Here is a 26,538-nt window from a genome sequence, read left to right as displayed (position 1 = left end):
CAGTATGCTAAAAGAAGTGTTACTTGGGTTTTACTGTGATGCTATGTAACTGGTGCTTTCTAACCTTTCAGCTTGCCTAGGGTAGTTAAAAGACGTGTGAATGCTCTCAAAAACCTTCAAGTTAAATGTGCACAGATAGAAGCCAAGTTCTATGAGGAAGTTCATGATCTTGAAAGAAAGTATGCTGTTCTCTATCAACCTCTATTTGATAAGGTAATGCTTTCTAATACTTTGTTTTTTTAATGTAAAATTCAAGAAGATAATAAAGCTCTGGAAATATAAACAAACTTTTGTTAGAACTGTCAGCAAAATGGTTATTAGAGGAATTTGGGAGAACTATCAATAATAGCAATTCAAGTTGTATGAATTAATTAAATCTTTAAGCATTTAATGAGGGACATCTAGTTTTTAGCTTGGATGCCAGTGTTTTTATGCAAGTTTTTGTTTTTAATCATTTTAGCGATTTGAGATCATTAATGCCATTTATGAACCTACAGAAGAAGAATGTGAATGGAAACCAGATGAGGAAGATGAAGTTTCGGTCGGTATTAAATTTAATTTAGTGTGTTTTTATACCTTGGAAATAATTATCTTTATTGTGAGATGGATAGTGAGTGCAGATGACCCACTGTTAGCCCAGCTCCACCTGTACCCAAATTCACCTTTTCCTTGCATTTCTATAGCATTTAAAGTTTATAGATTCATATAAACTTTTCATTTGAACTTCATGATGACATACAAAAGTGCAAATGGAGGTCTCTAAATGTCCTGCCCACAACTTACAGATGGTAGAGCTGTGATACAAATCCAATGCTCTGTTACATGACCCTGTTTCTCCAGCATTGATGTTTTAACATTGGTGATTAAGAGAATATATTTTGATTAAGAACACTAATGGGTGAGGCAGTGGACAAGGTTTATATTTCTTTTGCTTTTCCTCTTTACTGTGCTTAAGTCTTATTTTTTTTCCTCTTCTCTCCCATGAAGCTGAAATTTTTTTCCTACAGCTCATGGTCTTAGTGGCTTTCTTTTTGGAAGGGGTATGGTAGTAGAAATATTATGTAAGTAAGGTCTGGTATGGGTAACAGCAGTGTTTACACAATTAGACTAGAACTTCTTTGGCTAAATGTTAAAATTAGTCATTGAGGGTTTGTTGGGTTCTCTGGCACTGCATGTAAGTTAACGGGATGTAAAAAATTTTATCAAGATGACTAATCTGGGTATCCAGTAATGATGAATGCTGTCTTTTATTAAGGAGGAGCTAAAAGAAAAGGCCAAGGTTGAAGATGAGAAAAAGGATGAAGAAAAAGAAGACCCCAAAGGAATTCCTGAATTTTGGCTGACCGTTTTTAAGAATGTTGACTTGCTCAGTGATATGGTTCAGGTAATTTTATTCCTAAAAACACCAGTTTACCTCAAAGGGTAAACCTTTGAAGTTTAAATGGCTCTGATGACTAGTCTCTTTATTATTGATTTTTATAGAATGATTGCTTTCTTTTTTTTTTTTTTTTTGGAGGGGGCCCATGCCGCGCCATGAGGCTTGTGGGATCTTAGTTCCGTGATCAGGGATCGAATCCAGGCCCTTGGTAGTGAAAGCGAGGAGTCCTAACCACTGGACCGCAAGGGAATTCCCATGATTGCTTTGTTTTGAAAGAGCTGTTATTGGTAGAAAGAAAATTGCAGCTTTGATTAATGTAATCAAATAAATTATAATTTGTTTTCAAAAATTAGATAATGAAATAGTCCCTTTGGTAATTGCTCATCTCACTGTATGATGCTTTCTAATATATCCCTGTGCCTTCTGTTTTTAGATGTGGAGTGTGGTGGTAGGATGGGGGAGTTTCAGTTGTCCTACCCCAGAGACCTTTTCAGTCTGAAACAACTATTCCAAGGCACATTTGCATTTTAAAAGAATACTGTAAAAATATTTACCTATTTTAACAATTGTCATTTTCCCTGGGAAACTGACACAGATGTCACCTTCTCTGGGAAACTTTGCCTCTCCTAATCTGAATCATTTCTTGAGCCGCTATCATCTGCATTGTAGTACTTGTTACCTTGTATTGTGATTGTTGGACGTTAATGTCAAGAAAAAGAAACTGTCTCAGAACAATGACTGCTTACTGCATTTCTACTTTTTAGCAAAGTAGAAAAGGAACAAGCAGCTGGAAAAGGCAGCAATTATGATCGGGAAACTTTTTTTTAAAAATATTTTTGGCTGCACCACACGACATGTGTGGTATATGCATCTTTAGTTCCCCGACCAGGGATCGAACCCGTGCCCCCTCCAGTGGAAGCACAGAGTCTTAGCCACTGGACCGCCACTGGACTGCCAGGGAAGTCCAGATCTGGAAACATTTTTAAAGCAAACATGAATTATTTAGACTTGGTTTTGAACTTTTCAGTCCATTCAGTCTATATAATGATGTAGTTCTCTATTTAGTCACCTTTTTTCAGCCAATGGTGATAGAAGGTAGAACTAAGTAAACTAGTATAAGGCATAACCTGGAGGATTAAGTCTTTATGGTTCATAATCGTACATAAAACTGAACAATAAAATGTCTGTCAGTTAAGTGCTTATTGTCTAATAACAGAACACTAGTCTTAATGCCATTCAGATACTCATTTTAATTTTTTTTTAATTTGAAGGAACATGATGAACCTATTCTGAAGCACTTGAAAGATATTAAAGTGAAGTTCTCAGATGCTGGTCAGCCTATGGTAAAAGAATTTTGAAATATTTTCAGTTTTGTAGCATTAGCTGTTTACAAGTAGATAAATGGAACTTTCTAAAGAAAGGTGACATTCAAGGGTTAGACATGGGAGTGGGAAGAAATTAAAACTGATACTTAATTGATGGTAGGAAATAAATGTTTGGACGTTGACAGTTGTGATGCAGTATTTATTCCTTTTCCTTCCTCTGTAAACTATTTTTGAAATATAGTCAATTTTTGATCCTAGATTTAAAATGTATATAAAAGTAATAGCAAAGGAACATGAATAAGAAAATGCTTATTCTGTATTAAAAGACATGTGTCTGGGAATTAAATACAACAAAAATGTTAGAGGGCTCCCACTTCCCCATTATGAAAGATCAGCCAATGGCTTCTCTCCAAAACCATCAGTATTATGGCCTTTGCATGGGCAAAGGCTCTGTAGGCGATTAGTTCTTATATTACATGGTGATACGGTTGGGCTTTTTCTCTGTCAGGCTAGGTTCTAGTCTAAGGTTTAAAGCCCTCTCTGTGGAGATGGGGGGTGGGGGGTTGGTCAGTTTATTCAGCTGTACCTAACCTATGTCATAAACATGTTACTAAATGGTAATGTTAGCTGAACTAAGTTCTATTCAGTTTATTTTGTGCCACATTTTGCTTTTAAGATACCTCGGGATTTATCTGACCCTTTCTTTCCCAGAGTAGGACTTTGTCACTTAAGGTTTTATATGTTTATAAAAATCATAGATTAAGTTTTATTTACTGAAGCATTGAGATTTATCATGTAGGAATTTAATTACTTTTTATGCTTTTTCTTTTTTTTAAGAGTTTTGTCTTAGAATTTCACTTTGAACCCAATGAATATTTCACAAATGAAGTGTTGACAAAGACATATAGAATGAGGTCAGAACCCGATGATTCTGATCCTTTTTCTTTTGATGGACCAGAAATTATGGGTTGTACAGGGTAAGTTTAATTTTATTACTTTAACAGAATGTTATATCTGTTTTTGCTTTACTTATGATTTGTGATATTTGGTATTTTCTGTGTGTCTGCTTAGTACGTACATACATATTTATCTCCAAACATTTCAGTAAAATGTTTTCTGAGAACGACTTATTCATTTTCCTAGACTTCTCCATAGACTATTAACAGATATTTTTCCAAAGGAGTGTACATTTAAATTTATTATATTGTGAGTTTGTGGTAATTGTAAATATATTTATTGAAAAAGTTTGTTTAGAAATAAAAATTTTCTCTTTGTACTGCTACAAAAGGCAGCACAAATTTCCCCTCTAAATTTGAAATTAAATAGACCATTTAATTAGAAAAATCTCAGCTTTCCTAGCAATTGAAAGTAATGTGTTAATTGTGATAGACCATCTCTCCCCTTTGTTTTGGAAGGTGCCAGATAGATTGGAAAAAAGGGAAGAATGTCACTTTGAAAACCATTAAGAAGAAGCAGAAACACAAGGGACGTGGGACAGTTCGTACTGTGACCAAAACAGTTTCTAATGACTCTTTCTTTAATTTTTTTGCCCCTCCTGAAGGTAAATAGTGTTTTACTTTGGGTATTTATGGTTGTTTTATTGTAAGCTTTGTTTACTTTTTATTCATTTGAATTTCTTTTCTCAATTTTGCAGTTCCTGAGAGTGGAGATCTGGTAAGCTGAATTGTTATTTATTTGTTGAATTGTTTACTAAGTATGAAATTAAAGGACTGGTTCTTTTTTTTTTTTTTTCCCCCAATTCAATGGCTTTTAATATATTCGCAGAGTTGTTCATCCAATACCACAGTCAACTTTAGAACATTTTTAACATTACCCCAAAATGAACCCCCTGCCCCTTAGCTGCCACCATCAGTTCCCCCTTCCTCCCAGTTCTAGGCAACCACTAAGCCACTTTCTAGGACTGGTTCTTAATGTAGGGAGTAGGATAGTTGCTACTAGTATTTTGTTCTGAGGCTTGCAGTGCATAGAGGAAGACCTTTACGCATGTGAAAAATTACTCCATTTAAAATGCTTTTGGTGCCTCTACTGAGAAATGGTGAAAGGCTAAAGATAGTCCTTTCTTCTGAGTCTTGCAAATACTGCTGTGAGGGATTCAAGTTTTCAAGACTAGTTTTCTTCCTTATTGAAAATAGAATGTATTAAATCATTTATACTATTTACTAAACACTAACCACATTGTACTTAGAGTTCTGTGTGTGGTTATTATTCCGGTGGAAATTTGGTTTTATATATGTGGTCATATAGCCGAAAACTGAAATGTGCCTAGCACACAGCCAGGAATGAGGAACAGCCTTAAAGAAATCTACACAGGCAAGGTAGGCTAGGTCTGTTTTGAATTTGGCTTAAGTCTGTTACAAAATACTGATGGTAGCAAAACAGTCTTGAGTTACGGATAGAACACCTCTGCCTGTGATGAGAATTCTTTCCTTCAGAGTCTTCCCCCATGACCCTTTGGTGTTTTATTGTTGTTGTTGTTAGAGTGGATTATGTTGGTGAGTCAAAATAAACATTCAGGAATTCACAGAATAGTTAGTGTTTAGTATCACAGAACTAGAACTTTAGTATCATGGAATGATTTTAATTTTGAATAATATCAACAGCATTTCTGTGCTGTACTTTGCCATTAAGTAGAAATCTTAGATTGACTTAGTCTTTATCAAGTAGAACAACATCTCATTTGGCATTACACAGATGCTTGGATACTGTCTTTTAGGAAGTGTGAAATGATCTTCTCTGGTCTTATGTGCCATATACATAATGTTATTTAGAAAAGCCTGAGATTCTTTTTTCCTGTTATTCCGGTTGGTGTTTTCAGTAATTAATATTTTAAAAAGAAAGTTGGGGCTTCCCTGGTGGCGCAGTGGTTGAGAGTCCGCCTGCCGATGCAGGGGACGCAGGTTCGTGCCCCGGTCTGGGAAGATCCCACATGCTGCGGAGCAGCTGGGCCCGTGAGCCATGGCCGCTGAGCCTGCGCGTCCGGAGCCTGTGCTCCGCAACGGGAGAGGCCACAACAGTGAGAGGCCCGCGTACCGCAAAACAAACAAACAAACAAAAAATAATAAAAAGAAAGTTGTAGTCATATAGCAAAGTTGCTTTTGTAACTATTAAGCTAGAGAAAACTTAAGCAATAACCAGTATGTATACTGGCCTGCTAACTTATTTTCTTTTTATTAAAAACCTGTAAACCTAGGGCATATGTAGAGACTATTTGATCATGCACATGTAAGATAATTTTAAAAGTTTAAAGTTAAAAGTGAAGTTGAGAATTTCTGCATATGATTTAAATCCAAGTCTCGCATATGCCAAATTAAATAAGTTATTAAATTCTGTGCTTTTATTTTTCTTTAACAGGATGATGATGCTGAAGCTATCCTTGCTGCGGACTTTGAAATTGGTCACTTTTTACGTGAGCGCATAATCCCAAGATCAGTGTTATACTTTACTGGAGAAGCTATTGAAGATGATGATGATGATGTGAGTGAATTTGAATCCAGCAGTGGAATCGTTTGGTGAGGGTGTGATAGAATCAGTGAGAGGTTTAATGAATAGATGCAATTGTTAAAAAAAATACAGAATAATTCAAAATTAGGCTGATTACTTATGTCCTTTTAGATAACTTCCTTGAATTAAGTAGATCCTTTTAGGATCTTTGGGTTCATTTATTGTAGTTTTTATTTTCCTGCTATTAGGAAGGCTACTTTCTCTGAAGTAGTAAAACTTTACTATGTTGGGTTAGTGTTGTAAATCCATTACACATCTTTGACCAAACAAAACGTAACCTTGTACATTTTCTACTACTGATAAAAATCTTTATTAGGAAGCATGGAATTTTTATCCATAGGAATATTAAGTAACAATTAAGGTAAAATTAGGCTGCTCTCAAATATTTTGTATATCTTTCTTGTTAAATGGCAACCATTCATATAGCCTTTAGGTCCTTTTTGTACAGGCAAGTAATCTTTACAGTCATAGTTATCTGATCATACTTCATCCATGATTGTACTGTGTTCTTTATTTTAATTTTTTAAAGTGTCAGGTTTAGATAATGGCACTGAGCTGGGTGATTCCTGAAGCTATTGTCCTTGTTTTAATTTATAATCAGTCACGGTAGGGAATGTATTTTTTCCGCTCTTTAGATATTAGGGGATACAATGGTGGATATTAACTAAATGCTACTTTCAGATGTTTGTTAGCGTCATTCAAATGTCTCCTTTTTTCCCTTTTTTAGTATGATGAAGAAGGTGAAGAAGCGGATGAGGTAATGTTTACCAAATGAGCAAATAATTCTGTTTAACACATTGAGAAGCAAATTGAGTGACTTATGTATTCCTTTGCTATAAATCATTACTCTGTGATATGGGATAAAAACGTTTTTGGAAAAAAATTTGGTTTTAGAATTCTACAGCCAAACAATGTATGTATGAGGTTTCAATAAATAAATTGCAAAACTCAGAACATTTTTTTTATTTCAAATAATTCTGTTCTGCTGCAGGGTTATCAGCTCTTTGAAGAAGTCAAAAGCTGCAGTAAACTTTTTCAACGTTGGCTGCAGTAAATCTTTTCAATAAAACCTGTCTGGATGTCTCAAGTTGTGTTGGGAAATCTTTCATATTAGAAGCTTTCAAATTAAATTGCATTGTCACCAAACTCTGTAATCATGAAACTCTGTTGACTTGTAGAGTAACTTGTATTACATTCTCCCTACGTTATGAGCCGTTTCTTCCTCTTATGTACCTGCTTCATGGATGCGTTTTGAACTTTGATATAGGAAGGGGAAGAGGAAGGCGATGAGGACAACGATCCAGACTGTGACCCAAAGGTGAGCAGAGTCAGTGCTGCTGTCGGTTAGGTTGAAGGCAGAGTAGGTACAAGGTCCTGTTTCTGAATATGTAAAGTGTATTTTAGTCTAGTAAGGTCTTGAATAAATCTCTCCCCACTGGCATTTCAATAGTGCATGTAATTTCAATGCACCTTTCCTAAGAAACGTTTATTTTTGGTTCTGACCTTTATTTTTCCTAGTTTCAGGCGAAATAATCCTAGGTTCTATTTTAATGGCACATTATCTTGGGCATTTAAAAAAAATTTTTTTAGAAGCACTTAACATTACTTATTATTGCTTGTATTCTTTAGGTGGTTTTCTCCCCAAAGGAAAGCTTATAAACATAGGTCAGTTTTTAAATCATCTGAATGCAGGAGTGCACAGGAGTGGGGGAGCGATACTCTTAGGTCCTCCCAGTCACCGCTTTGCTCCATACCTGAGAGTCCCAGTTTCTTATTCCTGGGAAGTTGTCCTATGGACTTTATCTCCCACAGAATGCTTAGTATGTTATCAGAATTCATTTGGAACTTCTGGTTTCTCTTTAATGTATTTATTTGTTTGCTTATGCTGTAAAAATACCCAGAAGATACTTTAACCTAGTGAGCAGGTAACAGAGGTAGTTAAAAAAATCAAATATTCTAATAGGTATGAATTGGTGTTAACGGCTAAGTATAAATGGAATTAGTATTTTAGAGTAACTGGTCTATTAAAAGGCAAAAATAATTGGTAATATGACTTAACAAATTGCTTGGCTATTTTAAGATGATAGCTTAATGTGTTCACTTTATGGAGTTCATTCTACGATGTAAAATTGGGGCTTTTATTTTTTAGCATTTTTGTGACTTGGTAATATTTGAATAAATAATTTGCCATCATTTATTTTTTAAAATTTGGCAGAAATTTTGACAGAACAGTGAGATAATATGATAATTAAGATAGTTAACTAATATTGAAAAATAAACTGAAGCAGGTAGAAAAAGATAGATTGACTTCTTGTTTTCCTTTAACAGAAGGATCAAAACCCAGCAGAGTGCAAGCAGCAGTGAAGCAGGATGTATGTGGCCTTGAGGATAACCTGCACTGTAATAGCCTAAACACAACTATTATTTACTTACAGCCTTATGTTTTTGTATTTTCTTGGTAGACTCGTTTTTTTTTAAAGGAAAGGAACTGATATTTTAAAGACCAAATTTGTTCTACTTAGCATTTTAACTAGTTTTTCTGCCAGATACATTGAATGCACAAATTCTCTCACGCATGTTTGTTCATTGCTACATACTTGGTTCTTCCTGGAGTATTTTTATCTTGTAACTATTAGATTACAGTTATGAAAATGAACAGAACTGTGAAATGAACCAGATTCTTTGTCTTGCTAATTTTTTTCCTGAAGAACCAAAGTATTTTTTCAGCGGGTAGTTGAATGGGTTTAAGTTCGCTTGCACTAGCTGTGCCTTTCATTACTTTGTTACAGAAATACAGTGACTTATACTAAGACAATTCATCATTTAAAAAACAACACTTGTCAAGACAAGTATATGGTTAAGAATTTCCAGTAAGACCACACCTGATAACTTAGATTGTTAATGGATTTTTGTATTTCAGGTGACAGTTACTATAAAGAAATCTTACTAATAGTATGGTTATTGGTTACCACAGGGAGGTGAATAAAACCTAGTATTTTCAGAAGTTAAGTCTCATTATTTTTATTTTAACTGTACTTTTTAAATTTAACCTCCATTAACTAAGCATCTTTTCTTTGTGGTAGGGTCTACCTTCTGCTTCCCTGGAAAGGATGAATTTACATCATTTGACAAGCCTATTTCAAGTTTTTTGTTGTTTGTTTGCTCGTTTTTGTTTTTGCAGCCTAAAATAAAAATGTCAAATATAATTTTAGTTCTCCAGAGATAATGTCTTAATTTTGTACTAATTCAGGTAGAAGCAGAGGCCTAGCTTAAATTATGTACCCAGTTTACCGCATTATTGAAGAAAAGGGTGCCAACTTTGGAAGAGGTACTACATCTACTAATGAGAGAGTATTAAAAAAGAAAACAAAATCTTAAATGATTTAATGTTTTTAATAGAAAGATTAAAAGGGTAAATTTTATTTCCTTTGGTCAGAACTAGATAAAAGGCCCCAAGCCTCTACAGTTAATTCCAATTCTTATTCCTTAAAGTATGAGTGTGTCATTTACCCACGCCTTTTGTTTTACTATGTATTAAAATGGGTAGTACTGTTTACTTAACTACCTCACAGATGTGTTAAGGCATATTAAGTTAAATTTTATGAAATGTTTCTCAGTCTCATCAAAAGCTCAAAAGTTTGGACCTATTTGTACCACAAATATGTGATATTCAGCATTTTATTTATACCAAGGTCTGATAGTTAAACTGGAAAACAAAGATTAAGGACCTTTATTCTGGATCCGGTCAGGCAACCCTTGCAGATATTTGTGTGGCTCCTATTTTAATAGAAGTGAATGGAAGCGCAACTGTTTGAAAAGGTCCAAGAATTTTTTTTCCAGCTCTTTTAATTATGACCATATTGTAGTAAATACTGCAGATACCATGGGACTAAAGTAGAAATAAGACCATTTTTAGAGGGGGGAAATGCCATTAAATTAGAGACTGTAGAGCCACGTTTAAAATACCTCAGGCTAATTACTGTTACTTTTGGGGATGAACTTTAAAGCTTTGACAGTGAGGATGGACTAATTGGGTTGTAATTATAGGAAGGCCTTAGAGTTCCTGCTATATTAATAAAATTACATTGCGTTCCTTTTTAGAGGTGATAGAGCTTCTGTTTTAAAAATTTAGTATTAAGGTCTTGGAATGTAAACACATTGTGTTCTTTGTATAGTACTGTCTGCTCCTCTCCTGAGATTTTAATTAACTACTGGAAATCCTTAACCAATTGCAGTAGCTTATAGGGGGGAAAAGGGGAAAATGCCATGAAAACACCTGTTTTTCCTCTTTATTTTCAAAATGATTTTGGTTGTTTTGATTAGACATCCTGTGACTTTTTTTTTTCTTTTGTACCCATAGCTCACCTGAACACAGCTTTTTCTGAACTGAAAATTTTTAATCTAAAGATAGAATCCCATTTTTAATGAACTTAAAGAAGTAGCAAGATCACTACTTTCTTTTTTTTCATTCCTTTAGGAAATAGCTGTTGCCAAAGTGAAGAGGTAGATACTATTTCGTCTTGTTATATAAGGGGGAATATGGTTTGCAGAGGAATTGTTTTTTTAAATAAAGTTGGAGTTTCAAGGGATATCAGTGTTCATCTATGCCATCTCTCCAGTTTCAAAATGGTTCTATTCCATTCTAGAAATTTGACATATGTAATTTGAAATCCTTAATAAAATTGCATTTAATTTTATAAAATGTACTGGTGATATTTTGGGTGGTTTTTAAAAAAGTATGAGTATATACTTTTTTTGTTGTTGTTCTTGAAGGAGTGGAGAGTAGAGATGTTTTGAGTAGGCTATTCAATGCTTAGGCCATGCTGGCCTGTAAAGTGTGTCATTTTAAGAGCAACCTCGCGAGCTCTGCTAAATCGTGTTTGTTATTGGAAGACTAGACAGAAAGGAATTCCCTCGTTCTACAGATCATACTCTGAGTTAACTCTAGATGTTTTTAAGGCCCTTCGAATTTTGTCTTTACATTTTCAGTTTATAGTATTCTCTAGCCCAGGCAGTGACTACCAAGTTCTCCTCTAACTATTTCTTTCTAGAAATGGTAAAATCCCATATGATCACCTGTAAAGTAATGCTTAAATTTTTTTCTTTTTATTCAAATATGGTTATAAGCAGAGAACAACAGTTCCATAAATTGATTGGTTTTTAGTTTAACATGGATCTCTGAACGTTATTTTATCTAATTCACTGAAGCTGCATTAGTATTTATGTGGCATAAAAATGTCTTAATTGTGTGGAATTGGCTTACAGAGTAGTGCTTTAAAACGTGGGATTCTACCTCTGTTTCCTTTTTAACATGTTTAATAACAACACATAAACCTTAAAAGGACACATTAGCTTAGATACATTTTAATTATTCTGTGAACGGGTTAATGGTATTGATTGGTGTATTTGATAAGGCCCTTAAGATAACTGAATTAACTGTATATCACTGCTGCTTGTAAGACAGTGAATTTGTGGGTTATCTGAGTTGTAGGCCATTCCCATCATTGAAAATAAAAATAAAACTGAATCATTGTGAAAACCTCATTGTACCATGCAGAAATATTAAACTATTTAATATTCAAATATTCTTTGCTTGGTTTTAGGGCTTGGTTTAGAATTTGAGTCCTTTTTTATGAGTTAGTCTTATAAAAATTTTAGCCTTTATATTTTTGACTGTTTAAATCAAGGCAAATGTTATTTCGATGTACAGAATTAATGGATAGAAGAAGCATACATTCTTTATAGGAATCTTAGGAAAGAGAAATCATATGCTCACGTAGATTTTAATCTGCACTGTATATACTTGGTAATTGTGAACTGGATTTTGTTTTGAAAATCCGTGTTTATAATTTAGGTAGTTTGCTACTTAAAGCACTAAGTCTCTAATAGCTGAAAAGTAAATGTAAATGACAAAGATGAAATTAACTGAGATTAACTTATATAGTGGTGATATTTGTATACTGGTTTAAAAGTCCAGATGCTAAAAATATAACTTGGAGAAAAAGCCAAGTTTTTGGATTAATTAAGGATTACTAACTTCAGAGAAATGGGAACATCTTTGTTGGAGTGTAGAATTACTTTATTTAAGGATAAATGTTTATTAGAAAACTTAAATTGTATTCAGTTAATTATATTTTCAAAAAATACAATATACGCGCTATCTTGTGTTTCTTCCATTTGACGTTATATACCATAATTTGTTTCTCAGTTTTTTAAAGAATTGAGGTATTGACTTAATTTTCTTAAGTGTAAAGTAAATGAGAAACGGAGCATAACAATTTAGAAATAATAAATTGCCAGCAGGAAATAAGTTGTTAATCAAATTGCTTAATTTTCATATTGAGAAATAAGAGTTTATAGCTTTTGTAGATCTCTTATTTTGAGTTTTATTATTTTGAAACTCGGGGATGTGTTAGTTAAAAGCAGTACTTTTTAGTTCTTCATCTGTGTGGGTGTTTTTTGTTTTTAAAGAGAAGTCTGTGTCTTCATTGGCCGGCAGGCTATTTGAGGCGGATGGAGCGGGAGGGGTGTGGGGCCCCCGTGCTGTGCCGGCCGTGCTTCACGGGCTGGCTCTTAGGTGATTTAGAACTCGCCTCGGTAGTGCTCTATTATCGCAGGCTTGATTTCCACCCGGTTGAAGGTCTATGCCGTTGTAGACGCCCACCGTGCCCGCCATGTTGGGCAGGATGATCATGCTGCGCAGGATGATCATGCTGCGCAGGCGCGTTAACCACCTCGGGCTTCTCCTTGTGCGGTGCCGCATAACTGACTTTGCGCAGGCGCTTCGGCAGCCAGTGCTGTTTCCTCCGCAGGCGGCGGTGCGGCCGCCGCCACTGCCTCGCGCGCCATGAAGCTGCCTTAGCTGCTCCTAGGATATGTCCAGCGGTGGGTCGAGGTCCAGGCCACAGTAGGTGAGCTCGTGGAAGGTCTGCTGCTTTCCACTTCTGCTATCTTGTCGGTTCCTCAGAAAGGCTAGGTCTTCATGTATTTTACGTTTGAAAATAAGAAGGAACTGGGGATGTGTTGGAAAATTCAAGTGCCAGAAGTGGACAGATTTCATAGTATTAATACTCATTTTTCCATTCATAATGAAGTTAAGCAGTTGTTGCTCAGAAACTTTCATGGAGTGGTAAAAGTTTCTGCCAGAATACTCAAATCGTATGTAAGAGCTTTCAGCTGGGAAATCACGGATGAGTAGGAATTTGTGTAGTGATGGGTGGAGCCTCCGAGCAGAGAGCAGTTCAGGTGAAGGTTTTAGAGGAGACACACCATGAGGGTCCTGAAGTAGGACAAGCCATGGCACTTTCAAGGCAGTGAAAGAATGGATGACATAAGGGGCAAAGCCATGGAAGGCTTAGCTGTAGAAGTCCTTTTAAAGGGGTTTTCAAGTGAGGATGGCTTTTCCATGAAGATAACTTTAAAGTAAGACATGATTAAGACTAAGAGTCAACCATTCGTAGGTAAGAACATTGGGGCTGGTTAGAGGCTGGGTCTAAAAGTAGGGTAGAGTGTCAAAGTAAGGGATGAAGGTTTTGGGTTTTTTTTGTTTTTTAAATAATAGATTCAAGGTTATCTGCAACGAATCCTCTTAAATTCCAGATTGCTTTTTGCAAGGAAGCCCTTATGGATATTGCAACTTTTCTCTAACTCTAAAATTACAATAGTTGAAAGAATTCCTGTACATTCTTTGCTCAAAATCACCATTTATTGTTTTTGCTACATGATTCTGTATTCATGCATATGTCTTTTTTCTATAGTACTCGACAGAGTTGGAGACATTGTGCCCTTTTAGCCTCTAAATGCTGTATTTTTTCAGTAGGAAGACATTCTTACAGAATCACAGTATGATTAATCAGTCAGGAAATTTTACTGTGTAATCATAGTTCATTTTGATGCTTCAGTCATCTCAGATTTGATCAATGGTATCCTTTTACAGTTGGTTCCTGTGTGCTTTGGTGTGTCCTTCATCATTTGAGCTCTTGCATACTTTATAGCTCAGAAAGATTTTCTGGGATCATCTTGGGCTTTTTTGTACCAGCTCTGAAACTGGCTATTTCCCCAAGGATCCCTGGTTCCCTTTAATGGGGAGTGGTACTTAGAAATCAAGTCTAGGTGATGGGTTTGCTTGTTCGTGGGATGTTATTATTTCTAGATCTTTTCAGGTGACTTATTATTTCTAGGTCTTTTCAGGTGACAGACTTAAGAAATACATTAAAAACTGAGTACACACTGAATATTTCGAAGTTAATCCAACACAATAGGATTTTTTTCCCAGCATTACCCCAGTACATATTTGTAACTACCTTCAAACAGGTGGGGTTAGTAGTAGCTGATCCAGCTGGGAATAGTAGGTGAGGTTGCTCTATAGGAATAAGAAACCATGAATAAAAGTGGAAAAGATTTTAGACTGAAACTTTGGCAGCCCTAAACAAACGACCCTTACCATCTGTTTTTAATGAATATGGGAATAAAATAGTTGATACATTGGATAGTAGAATGGTTAAATATAAGCTTCGGAGTTAATCTACCACTTGTTCTTTTAGTTTCATTATTTTGATGTCTTGTGAAAGATGGTAGTGGGCACTGATGAGAGAACACATTAGTTCTTGAAGTAGTTCGGGAGTACTTAGAACTTGATATAATGAGCAATTAGTAAACATGCTTCCTAAACATAAGAAAACCTAGAATTTGTGGTTGGGATCACCTTTTATAATAGATTCTGGCAGTTAATTTCAGAATTAGTTGGGGTTTTTTGGTTCTGTTTTTGTTGTTGATTCTAAAGGCAAAATGGCTCCTGGCTAAGAGGTGTCCCTACTTGGTGTACAAAAGAACCCTGAGACTAAAACTGGATAATAAATATAAACTTATGCCCCCATTTTGAAGGTTTTTGATGTTTTTTATAAAGAGATAAGAAAAATAGAAGAAAAGAATAATTGATCCCTGGGCTTCTCTGGTGGCACAGTGGTTGAGAGTCCGCCTGCCGATACAGGGGACACGGGTTCGTGCCCCGGTCCGGGAAGATCCCACATGCCGCGGAGCAGCTGGACCCGTGAGCCATGGCCTCTGAGCCTGCGCGTCCGGAGCCTGTGCTCCGCAACGGGAGAGGCCACAACAGTGAGAGGCCCACGTTCCGGAAAAAAAAAAAAAAAAAAAAAAAAAAAAATTGATCGCCCTTACCTAAAATCAGTCTTCAAAATCTGATTTCATTTAAAAAAATGCTGATTTATTTAGTTTTGTGAAGTCCAGAAATCATCTAGGGTAAAACTAAATGAAGTTTGACTGTATTTAGATACCTCATGCTCCAAAACTTCCAAGTCGTCATTAGCCCATCCGTTTCCATCCCAAACATTTATTAACCTGGATCCCTGGACATTGTGGGTGGACAGTGAGAAGTGTCAGTCTTCGGGTCAGATGTGGGTTTAGACCTGGATTAGGCTAGTTGTGTTTTTGCTGTTTGAGTTGGCTTGGTGAGTGGACCTAGAACCTTTAGAGCAACTTGCACATCTGCAACCTGCCCTGTTTAACCTACATTTGTACTGTTTCAGTTATGCTTGGCTGTCTTTTCTTTCACTTCCTTCTCCTGGGTCTTGTGCACATACCTTATTAGCTCAACAGTCTCTTTTTTCATTGAATTAACACGTACCTTTTTTTGGTTCTTTAGTTCTGAACTGGTTTTGCCAGTTCAAGGAGGACTCCAGGAATGCTTGTTCACTGCTGGATTCTCTGATTTCCAGTGTGGAGCCAGGAAGATGGTAGCTATACAGGAAATTTTTATGTAGCCACTGCGTAGATAGAGTAGGGACTCCTTCCAGTTTACCAGCCATAAGACTGTATGGGGCCATGTAACAAGTGACTGATTCTCATTAGTTCCATCTCCTAAGTCAGCCAAGATGCTCCAGGTCCCTTTGTAGTTGTCACATTTTTGCATACTGGGTTGCTTATTTTAGGAAAACCAATAAAACCACACAACTGGACCGTGTATATTGTTCTGTGAACTCAGAGGGGCTGTGAGAATGTGGAGAGTTGAATCAATTGTTGCAGTTACCTAATGCTGCATAAAAAAGCCACTCCCCATACTTAAAGCATCAACGAGATTTATTTTTGCTGATTGTGCTTGGGTAGTTCATTTCTGCTCTACCGAGTCTCATTAGGGGCAGCTTTGAAGGATGGGGACGAGAATCATCTGAAGGCTCTTCATACACAGGTGGTCAGTGCTGGATGAGACTTCAGCTGGGTTGTGGCTAGAACTCTACCTAGACTCTGTTTCACAGCATGGTGGCTGGGTTCCAAGAATTAGGCAAAGTTTTATCCTACCCTGGGAAGTCATCACTTCTGTACTCTTGGTTATAGTCAAACCCACCAGGGTTTAATGGGAGAGGACTCTACATCTTGCTGGAGGAATGATATAGTTTGGGGAAGGTGAGAGGAACTGGAATCTTGTAGTGTCCACAGTTTGTCTTTGGAAAATACAGTTGGCTATAATAGTATTGATAAAACAAAAGCTACAATAGTTTCCCAAAATGAAACATCAGAAAAGGTTAAATTATGTATTGTACGCCTGTTTATGGAGAAAGAATGTTTTACTTTATTATACTGGAATCTTATCATTTGAATTTATCTGGACAATTGAGATAACCAAATGTACACATAATTAGCTCACTCTGATCATTAAAATGTCAAGCTTGATTAGTAAAAGAACCGTAAATGGTAAGTATACGATGACCATTAAGTACATATTTCTTTTCAAAGGTTGGGTATATTACATAGTTCGGGGTTCAGAAGAAAGCTTCATTGCTCAACTGTTTGTATTTCAGACTAGGTGGGACTTTGCATTATAAATGTTAATCAGCATTAAAAAAACACCCCAATGCGTATTCAGCCATTTAAGGTAATAGAAATAATGTTTTATTTAATCTTAATACTTGTTTGAAAATGGTAATTATTCCCTCTCGACATGTAAGGGTAAAAGGTAAATAACAGGGCTGCCCAGCTGATCTTTGTTGGAGTCAGTGTTTGATGTCAGCTGATTTGGCCTCTATCATTGCTCCCACCTGCTCTGAGAGCTTCATCCTCTGCTTTGTTTTCCTTGACATATGGCTTCCGCCTTTAAAGTTGCTTTATCATCTGAAATGGCTGCTGCCACTCTTACCCATTATTAGCAGGTTTTAGGCAGCAGGCGGGGCTGAAGGAGGCAAAAGACTCTTGGCATCCAGCCGTCTCTAGAGATGGGCTTACGATTTGCGCTTTCAGCACAAAAGCGGGGCTGCTTGATATAGTAGACCCTGGGTAGAACAAAGGCTGGGATCCCAGCCACATCAGCCATGCACGCTGAAGAGCTTCAGGTTTAGTAAAGGATTTAGGATATCCTGGAAGACAGGAGGCAAACAGCTGCATTTCAGAAATAAGCAAACCAGTTCCAGAAAGGTGATTTAGGAATACAACCTGAAGATGAGTTCTGATTGGAGTCTTAGCCATCTTTCGCTTTGTCTTACATGATAATCTTTCCCAGAACCCCTGCGTACACAAGTGAAGTTGAGACAGTGACTTAAGCAAAAGTGTAAATAGAATCTCATTAGAAACAAGAAATGCTAAATGTTCCAGTTTCTGATCTGTTAAAGGATGCTGATAGTTAAATAGTTTGTAGTCACGAGTTGTGTGGCGATTTTGTTGTTGCCTCTCACCTGGGGCCTTGCTTTTCCTCTTAGGTTTAGTGGCAGTGTGGAAGCTTGCCATAAAAAGGTTTCCTGGATTCTCTCTTTGGTAAAAAGTGTTCCTCCATCTTTCTGGGCCTGGCCACCCCACAGAATTCTTTTATTCCATCTCTTTTGCTCCTTGGTTCTCTGTCAGCTGTCATCTGTGATGCACCCTCCACCCTGCAGTCTTGATCTTCGAAACCTGAGTTCCTCTTCTGAAGTAGCCTTGCCATTTACAGCAACACCCAAGCAAGTTTATCATACCACCTGTTTTCCTGTATCCTTGAATTTTTGGAAGGAATTCTCTATACTCACTGCTTTTACTTTCCCTCTTCTACCACCTAAAAAAGGCCTTTGCTTATTTACTGATTTATTCATTTTTTTGCAGGTATCAGTGATCAAACTGAAGTCTGTTCTCAGACTGTGTGCTATGTTGTAAAAGAAGACTGCAAAAGAGGGAGTTTCCCCATGTACTCTAGTCCCTTAAAAGGAGAGATTTGCCCACTGGCTATCCGTCAGATATTTGAGTTGCAAGCAACAGGAGCATTTACCTAGTTTGAGTAGAAGTAGGTTTAGGACATTAGGTGTTTATGGGCTGTTACTGGAAGGCAGAGGCTTGGATGCTAATCTGCCAGGGCAACGCTCAAAGTAAACCTGCAGACAAGTTTACCAGTGCTTCCACTGTCAGTCAGTGAAGTACCTGGTGCTTCTCTGCGGCCATCCCTGAAGACCCAGAAGTCAGTATCAGTACAGTGTTGCCTGCTCAAATTGTTACTGAGGTTTAGGAAAAGCAAAAACAGCACAAAGTAGATAAGTGACGAGCTCACTTAGGGTTGAGTGGAAGGAGAGTCTAAATTGTAAGGGCAGGTAGGGCTTTACATTTCTGTGGAGGGCTTTTCATGCTAGAATAAGGAGTTGGGATGTTCTCTTATATGAATAGGAGGAGACCAAAACTTTTCTATCATAATTTAGGAATGGAAGTGGTAGCAGTGCAGTGTATTAGATAGTGTGGATTCAAGTGGTTGGGCTGTTACAAGAGCATGAATGAGAGAAATGAGAACCTAAAATTAGGCTGTTGGCACAATAGAAAGGACAGAGACGGCTGATTGACAGTGTTTGATCTGTAAACGGGTTGTAATAGCCCTGTTTTGAACACTTCACAATTCTCAATTGCTCTAAGCTGTGTTATACAAATTGGTCACTAGGAGGCACAGTTCATCAACTTTAGGTGAAAAGGAAGGCAGCTAGAGGGACGCATCTGTGAAGAAAAATAGTTCTGTATTCAGTTGAGTTGTTAACTTTTTCATCTCAGCATTTTGGAAATAAGAATCTTTATAAAATTTTTACTGAATAGAATTTTTAAAAATGAAGACATGAATGGCTAAGAAGTCTAAATTGCAGTCTGAACACAGGCCTTTATGCACTAATGAAGGTGACCTGACTTGTATTTTCATGATTACTCGGCTTTTAACTATTTCTTAAAAGACATTTGAACTTTATCCAAATCTTTAATAATGATATTTTTCATGAGTTTCTACTTTATATTGCAAATTAGGAAGTTTATAGATTAAAAGTTTTATAATCTTGTAATCAAATTGTAAATGGTAGTAAACACTATAACTTTATAACTTCTGTTAAATGTCTTTAAGCCAGTATTAATGAACTTCTAAGCAGGTATCTGCCAACTAAGAAAATTCTATCAATTCAGTTCCATTACTATGTTCTTTTTTTTTTTTTTTTTTGATTACTCTTACTAGCAAGCAATAGGATGATGTATAAATACCTCTCAATATTAAGCTGCATGCTGCTCAGGAAAAGGAAGGTTTGTAGGACGTATTTTAGATAGCATTTATAGACTATAGTAGCATTTAAAGTTCAGAGAGGCTTAGCATGTATAGTTAATTCAATTTTTTAAAACTATCACCAGGGCTTCCCTGCTGGCGCTGTGGTTGGGAATCCGCCTGCCAATGCAGGGAACGCAGGTTTGAGCCCTGGTCTGGGAAGATCCCACATGCCTCGGAGCAGCTGGGCCCGTGTGCCACAGCTGCTCAGCTTGCGCTCTGGGGCCTGCAAGCTACAACTACTGAGCCCCTAGTGCCACGGCTGCTGAAACCCGTGCCCCTAGAGCCCATGCTCGCAACAGGAGAAGCCACCTCAGTGGGAGGCCCGCGCACCGCGGCAACAGGGACCCAACGCAGCCAAAAATAAATAAACTTACTAAAAAAAAAACTATTACCAAATACATGTATTGGTATGGCAAGTTTTAGAAGTCTTCATAAATTCTTGTTACAGTTTGAAAACTTTAAAAAGTAGGATGCATTATGAAAAGTCTGTCAAGCATTTGAAGACATTTTCTTTTTATGACAGATACAGGCTTTTGAGCCAACTTAAAATTTCTACATATGTTGAGCTCCTCCTGTGTGCCAGGAAATGTATTAGGTGATTGGGACATATCAAAACAATGATCTTTGACCTCTTGGAAGAACTGACATTCTCTAGGAATGGGAACAGAAATAAGCAATAGGCATTATAAATTATTCAGTTATGTTAGGAGGTAATGCATGCTATGGGAAAAATTAAGGGAAATTGGGTGGTTGCAGTTTTAGAGTGATTAGGAAAGCCCTCATTGAGATGACATTTGAGCAGAGACTTGAAGAAAGTGATTGGGATGTCTTAAGTAGATTATAATATAGGTGATAAGACAACAAGGGTAGAATCGGGGAGGCCATGGCAGTATTTCGGGGGAGAGATGATCAGGGTGGTGACGAAGTGGAGAGAAATGGACAGAATACAGATGTGGTTCGAAGGCATAACCGATGGGATCTCTTGACTCACTTTGTGGATTGGGTACTGGAAAGCGAGTAAAGGATTTTTGCACGGCAGGCGTGCTCCTAAACATGTGCCGTCCTGGGGTAGGAGTGCAGTGGAGACGCCAGTGATTATTGTAAAGTTCTGTTCAACGAAGGTATGTCCCACACTACTATCCTGCCAAACACACCTTCCCAAGTACCTGGAGGTCCAGGTTTGAAATTCAGATCCTTAAAACTCCCTTCCTTGAGAGGAAGCTGATCTTCTGCCTGTGTGCCACTTTCCTTGTCTTCCCATCCCTGCCTCTGAATTGTATGGCAAGGGGCCTCCTGCACGTTTGTGTGGACATTCCTAGCCTGCATGTTCACAATCTGTCCACCTACCTTACACACCAGTGCACACAGTGGTCATGTAATACTCTGAAATAGCCGAGGTCATTTAGGCAGGGTATTTGGAGTGAGTACATGGAGTGTAGTCTAGAACAAGTATGAGTTCCAGATAGGCATGTAGTACTGGCTCTTCAAAGCACAGGGCTCCTATTGTCTTGTTCTAAGGGCAGTACTGCTGCAAGGGTTTTGGCCTGAGCAACTGTACAGATAGAATTGCCATCAGCTGAGAGGGGGACTGCAGGTAAGTAGAACAGGTCAGGGTGAGGAGATAAGTTTGGGAGTGCATATATTCTAGTTCTCTATTAGACACCCAAATAGTACTGTAGAGAAAGGGAAAAGGAAAAAATTCAATTTACAGTAACAGTAGCCTGGAATATATAAAAACTGAAGGGTATCTTTCATTACAGCCATTCTAACCAGCTAAGGCTCTTTAAAAAAACCATGAACTTTGACTTCAGACCCTTACTGAACCAGTCCTACCCAGGAATTTGCTTTAACCAGTCATATATAAGCCTATGGACTCCATGCTAGCCGGCATGCTGTTTTTTATTTGCAGAAGCTCTATGAACCATGCTTTCTGTGATCCAAAATCCCCTCAGACTCTTCCCTCTAGCGAACTACTCAGTGCATGTCTTCACCAGTATGTGTTCCCTTGCCTGGGGGTGTTATTTTTTAACTTTGGTAGTCTTTGTTTTATTCTTTGGCAACAAGCAGCTGGATATAAATTTGGGAGTCGGGCATATAGATCTTATTGAAAATAATAAGACTGGATGAGATCAAGGGAGTGAGTGTAGATAAAAGAACCAAGGGCTGAGCTTTGGGGCCCTCAAAAGATTGGAAAGAGGAGGAACCTGTAGAGGAGACAGACAATGACCAGGGAGGTGGAAGGAAAGCGAAGTGATGTCCTCGAAGCCAGTGAAGAACTATCCTAGAGCAGAAGATGATCAACTCTCAGATGCTGCTGATACACAACTTGATGCAGCCGGCCATAATATCCACTTTGACTTGAGCCTTTTCAGACTTGTTTACCAAAGCAATGACTTGTTAGCTAGCTTTCTAAACTTTAGTAATTTTTAAGTGACATTCGTAGGTTTTCATTATCTACAACTGAAGTTGTGGGGGTTTTTTTTTGGGGGGGGCAGTTATTTCCTGTAATTCATTTTCTGCGAATTTGTCTTAATGGTAATATGGCCATTTTTGTGAGTTGGTGGTGACTGGTGAAATTAAGAGCAAAGTTGTCACCTATTTACAAGATTCCTATATTATACTACTGAGATTTCCAATAATCAGTTGCACTATGGTTGGAGAAGGCAAACTATACTTACTTCTGAGCTGTTCACAAAGTCAGTAAGTCGTGAAATACCCAACTGGAAATTCTGAGTTTTAAAGTCTCTAATTATAACAAGTGCTTTTGAAAATCGTGCTGCTGGTTGTTCAGACATTGTGAAGTAGCTTAGATAGAATGCATTTGTTGCATCCTGATAAACTGCAGAAGGATAGGAACACCAAATGTTGTATTTCTCAAGAAAATGGCTTGGGCTTCCAGAATACATCTTAATGTTTTACCCAGTTCAGTTTGTATAGTATCAATTTTCCATATGAAATGTCTTTCCCAACTACACCTGCCCTCAGAGACTCTGAATTACACACTTAAAGGAAGTATCCTTTCTAAATGAGCTGAAGAATGGCATTCTGTTAAAAAGATGGAACAGCTGGTCATGTGGAAATTCTCTGGAATGCTCACTTGTCCTGCAAAGGCAAGGGAGAAACTGAGATGTTAGGTGCAGCGTTTGTCCTTCACTGGTATACAGAACTTTAAAAAAGTAACCTTTTAAAAATGTAATCTTTACATGACTTTGCCTTTCTCCTTAAAAGACTAATCCATCAAAAATGTGAAGGCCGTGAGAGCCCACTAAGTGCAATTGAGTGGGTCTCAGGATTGTGCTGGAATTGTCCCATTTGCTGAAACATTGTTCCTTAGATTAAGATTCAGGACCCTCCCGTGTTTAAAAGTTATCCTCCGTTCTCGATTACCTTGGGATAAACCTGGAATTTCTTAAGCGTGACGCACAAAGAATTTGAATCTTGTTCTGCTCTCCAAGCACCTCTCTCCCTTCTCCGCCTTTGAATTCTTTGTTCCAGCCTGATGCAACTACAGACGAGCTAAGCTCTCCCTTCGTCCTTCTTGAGTCCAAGTAGCAGCCTTTCCTCTTACCTTGGCCAACTCTGACTTATCCACCACCGATTTATTTCTTCTTTGTGTAATTCTTCGTATTTTCCGGGTCGGTACCTAGTTGGGGTTCTCTGTTTACTTAATACATTTCCCCCAGGAGATTTGGTCTCGGCTTAGGCTCTTTATTCTGCCTTGTTTCCCAGAATGTCTATAGACATTGTTTAAATGGAGCGTAGGAGGGAGCTCGGGGCGAGTGCCGCATCACTTTCCCCAGGTTACAGATAAACGAGATTCCAAGAGCTCTGACCCGTTAGGCGTTTGCAAAGAGGGACCCGCGGAGGCTAGCCTGCCGTTTGGAAGGCTAAACTGCCTTAAAGTGTTGGGACCGGGCATTACCTGAATTTGTCGTTAGAGTTGAATTACTGTTGTGAGATATTGCGGGCTGTACGGGTGGGTCAAGAAGGAAGCTAGAGCGCTTGTGTCACGGGTAAAGATTGGCAGTGCCCGCGCTCCTGGCCCGAGAAAAGGAAGGCGAGGTGCCCTCCGAAGTGGTCCCCTTCCAAACGGGAACAGACGGGAGCGCTGTTGCTTTAACAATCGCCCCTTCGTCTCCAACGAGAGCTAGTTAGTGACCGTAAGCGAATGTGAGTGTAAAGGCACCGTGTCCTCTCGGCCTTTGTGCACTAAGATGTTTACGTAGTGTCCGGGGGAGGCACGCTTCCACGGGACTCCGCGGCTCGCGAGCCTCACCCCCAGGCTCCTTGCTCGCCCAGGCAGCGCCAATCCCCAGGGCTGGGTTCCCGATGGCAGAGGGTCAGCTTGGCGTACCAGGCACTGTGGTAGCTGTACCCGTCCTCGCAGCCCCATCCTCATTTTCTGAGGCTGTTAGTAGAGAGCCCCACCGGGAGGAGAGGTGGGACGGCTGGGGATGGCCTCTCGGCGCCCTCTGCGCCTCGGCATCCTTCGCTGGCCATCTCGGGCGCCCTCGGCTGTGGCCCCCGGCGGAGGAGAGGAGTTTCCGGGACTCGGGTCCCTGCAGCCATCCCGGGGAAGGAGCGCGGAAGCGAGTGGGCGGCGAGAGGCGGAGCAAGGGACGCGGGGGGCGTGGACGCGGCCGGCTTTGGAAAGGCCCCAAGTTAATGAGGCGTGCGCCGGCGGCGGAGTGCCTTTCGGAGCTGGGCTTTCCCCCGCGGCGCGGGCGCCAGGAGCCGCCTTTTCCGCTGGGTGTCACTCGGGGGTGGGGGGGATGGCCCATTCAAAAGCGCCGCGAGGGGGCCCGGCCAGAGCCCTTCAGTGAGCGCTCGCAAGAGGACGGCAGAGGCCCGGCGGCTCGCAGCTCCCGGACCTTGTGGCGCATCAGGACGCGGCTGCCCTGCTGCCCGGACCCCGAGGAACCGCCGCCGCCGCCGCCGCCGCTCTGCTTCCTGCGCGTTAGCCTCTTCTGCGCGCTCCGGGCGGGCGGCCGCGGGAGCCGTTGGGGCGAGGACGGCGCGCGGCTGCTGCTGCCCGCCCCGGCCCGGGCGGCTGGAAGAGGAGAGGCCGAGCCGAGCGGCGGCCCCCCCTATGCCGGGAGGATGTTGGAGAGCAGCGGCTGCAAGGCGCTGAAGGAGGGTGTGTTGGAGAAGCGCAGCGACGGGTTGCTGCAGCTCTGGAAGAAAAAGTGCTGTATCCTCACTGAGGAGGGGCTGCTGCTCATCCCGCCCAAACAGCTGCAACACCAGCAGCAGCAGCCCGGGCAGGGGCCGCTCGAGCCATCCCAACCCGGAGGCCCCGCTGTGGGCAGCCTCGAGCCGCCCGTCAAGCTGAAGGAATTGCACTTTTCCAACATGAAGACCGTGGACTGCGTGGAGCGCAAAGGCAAGTATATGTACTTCACTGTGGTGATGGCCGAGGGCAAGGAAATCGACTTTCGGTGCCCGCAGGACCAGGGCTGGAACGCGGAGATCACGCTGCAGATGGTCCAGTACAAGAATCGTCAGGCCATCCTGGCGGTCAAGTCCACGCGGCAGAAGCAGCAGCACCTGGTCCAGCAGCAGCCGCCGCAGCCGCAGCTTCAGACCCAGTCCCACCCCCAAGCCCCGCCGCAGCCGCAGCCCCAACCCAAGCCCCAGCCGCAGCCGCAGCCGCAGCCGCTCCATCCGTATCCGCATCCGCACTTGCGTTCGCACCCACATCCGCACCCGCACCCACTACCGCTCTCGCAGCCGCACGGCCACCGGCTTCTCCGTAGCACCTCCAACTCTGCCTGAAGAGGGCAGCACCCGGGCCAGACGAGGTAAGGTCCCGGCAGCTCGGCTCCCGAGGGAGGTTCCGAGGAGTGGGGCTGGGGGTGGTAGCGGTAGGAAGCCTTTTCCCCGGTTCGGATCCTGGGTGGAAAAATGAGAAATTAATGCAGGTTTCTGGGAGGCGGAAAGAAGGGAACAAGCTGGAGCCGGGAGAGGCGGGGCAGAGAGGGGAGGGTGCGGGGTTCGGGCGGCGCAGGAAGTTCTCCTGATCGCCCGCCCACGCTGACCCACGCGTGTTCACTGGTGCGCTCCCCAGCGACGCCGCAGCTTCTCTCCTTGTCACCAGCGCCACTTGAGTGTGTCTGGGGACTCGAGGGAGCGACCCCGGTGTCCTTCTGAGCTCGCTTTGTCCACGGGACAGGCCCGAAGAGAACTGGGTCTTGTAGGAGTCCGAGCCACTTCAATCCGTGTCATTTCTTTCCAGGTTGTGAGGACTTGAGGAAGTGGGACGAGCACCTTTCTGTTGTCTTCACTTGGATCGAAAACAAAACAGTCGCCCCGCCCGCACCAGACCAAGTAGTTTGGACAGAATACGACCGATAACTTGGCGATTCCTCTTAGTTATTCTGCATAGTCTTCATCACAATGCAGGAAATGATTTCGAGTCCAGAGGCTTTATTTATGAACCTTTGAGAGGATCTTCCAGTATGGTGGACCTTTTAGGAGCGATGATGTACTGTAATGTTATTTTAATGTATTTTGATTTATGATTATTTATTAGTTTTTTTTTAATGCTTGTTCTGAGACATTTCTGAATGTAGGCCATTTTCCAAAAAAGAAACTTTATTTTCAAAAACCTATTCCCTAGTAAGTTCTAATCTTGGGAAAGAAGAAAGTAAAAGGGTGGTGAAGGGAACACATCAAGAATTCTTTTTCAGAAGGTCTGACACTTAAATGTTATACCAGGTGGTTGAAATTAAACTCTGTGATACTATGTGGAGTTTTCTTTCTTCTTCTTTTCTTTT

The 26,538-nt window shown here is 40.1% G+C and overlaps 2 protein-coding genes across 6 annotated transcripts in view; both read left to right on the top strand.

Annotated features, from left to right (window-relative positions):
* The window catches only part of NAP1L1 (nucleosome assembly protein 1 like 1), a 30,217-nt gene extending 20,786 nt beyond the window's left edge, over nt 1-9,431 (top strand). For 2 of the 5 annotated variants that reach the window (XM_079715148.1, XM_079715149.1), the window contains exons 5-16: nt 72-213; nt 461-541; nt 1,256-1,384; nt 2,650-2,721; nt 3,541-3,680; nt 4,119-4,264; nt 4,358-4,377; nt 6,076-6,198; nt 6,953-6,982; nt 7,493-7,543; nt 8,554-8,625; nt 9,309-9,431. In XM_079715148.1, the coding sequence (XP_079571274.1) occupies nt 72-213; nt 461-541; nt 1,256-1,384; nt 2,650-2,721; nt 3,541-3,680; nt 4,119-4,264; nt 4,358-4,377; nt 6,076-6,198; nt 6,953-6,982; nt 7,493-7,543; nt 8,554-8,589 (970 nt within the window). In that variant the 3' untranslated portion in view covers nt 8,590-8,625; nt 9,309-9,431. Of the gene's footprint in view, nt 1-71; nt 214-460; nt 542-1,255; nt 1,385-2,649; nt 2,722-3,540; nt 3,681-4,118; nt 4,265-4,357; nt 4,378-6,075; nt 6,199-6,952; nt 6,983-7,492; nt 7,544-8,553; nt 8,626-9,145; nt 9,230-9,308 lie in introns of those variants that run through there. The other 3 variants (XM_079715152.1, XM_079715150.1, XM_079715151.1) reach the window with 3 other exon arrangements.
* A 14,996-nt stretch (nt 9,432-24,427) lies between these two features.
* Nucleotides 24,428-26,286, top strand: PHLDA1 (pleckstrin homology like domain family A member 1; the record flags this gene model as incomplete). The annotated part of the gene is made up of 2 exons (XM_079715201.1): nt 24,428-25,563; nt 25,998-26,286. One exon carries the CDS (start codon nt 24,428-24,430, stop codon nt 25,535-25,537), a length of 1,110 nt encoding a protein of 369 aa, XP_079571327.1. The 3' UTR covers nt 25,538-25,563; nt 25,998-26,286.
* Nucleotides 26,287-26,538: the final 252 nt, after the last annotated feature.

Source organism: Hyperoodon ampullatus (genome assembly GCF_949752795.1).
Source record: "Hyperoodon ampullatus genome assembly, chromosome: 11".
NCBI classification, from domain to species: domain Eukaryota; kingdom Metazoa; phylum Chordata; class Mammalia; order Artiodactyla; family Ziphiidae; genus Hyperoodon; species Hyperoodon ampullatus.
The sequence above is the reverse complement of the archived record's forward strand: the minus strand, read 5'-3'. Positions and strand labels throughout refer to the sequence as shown.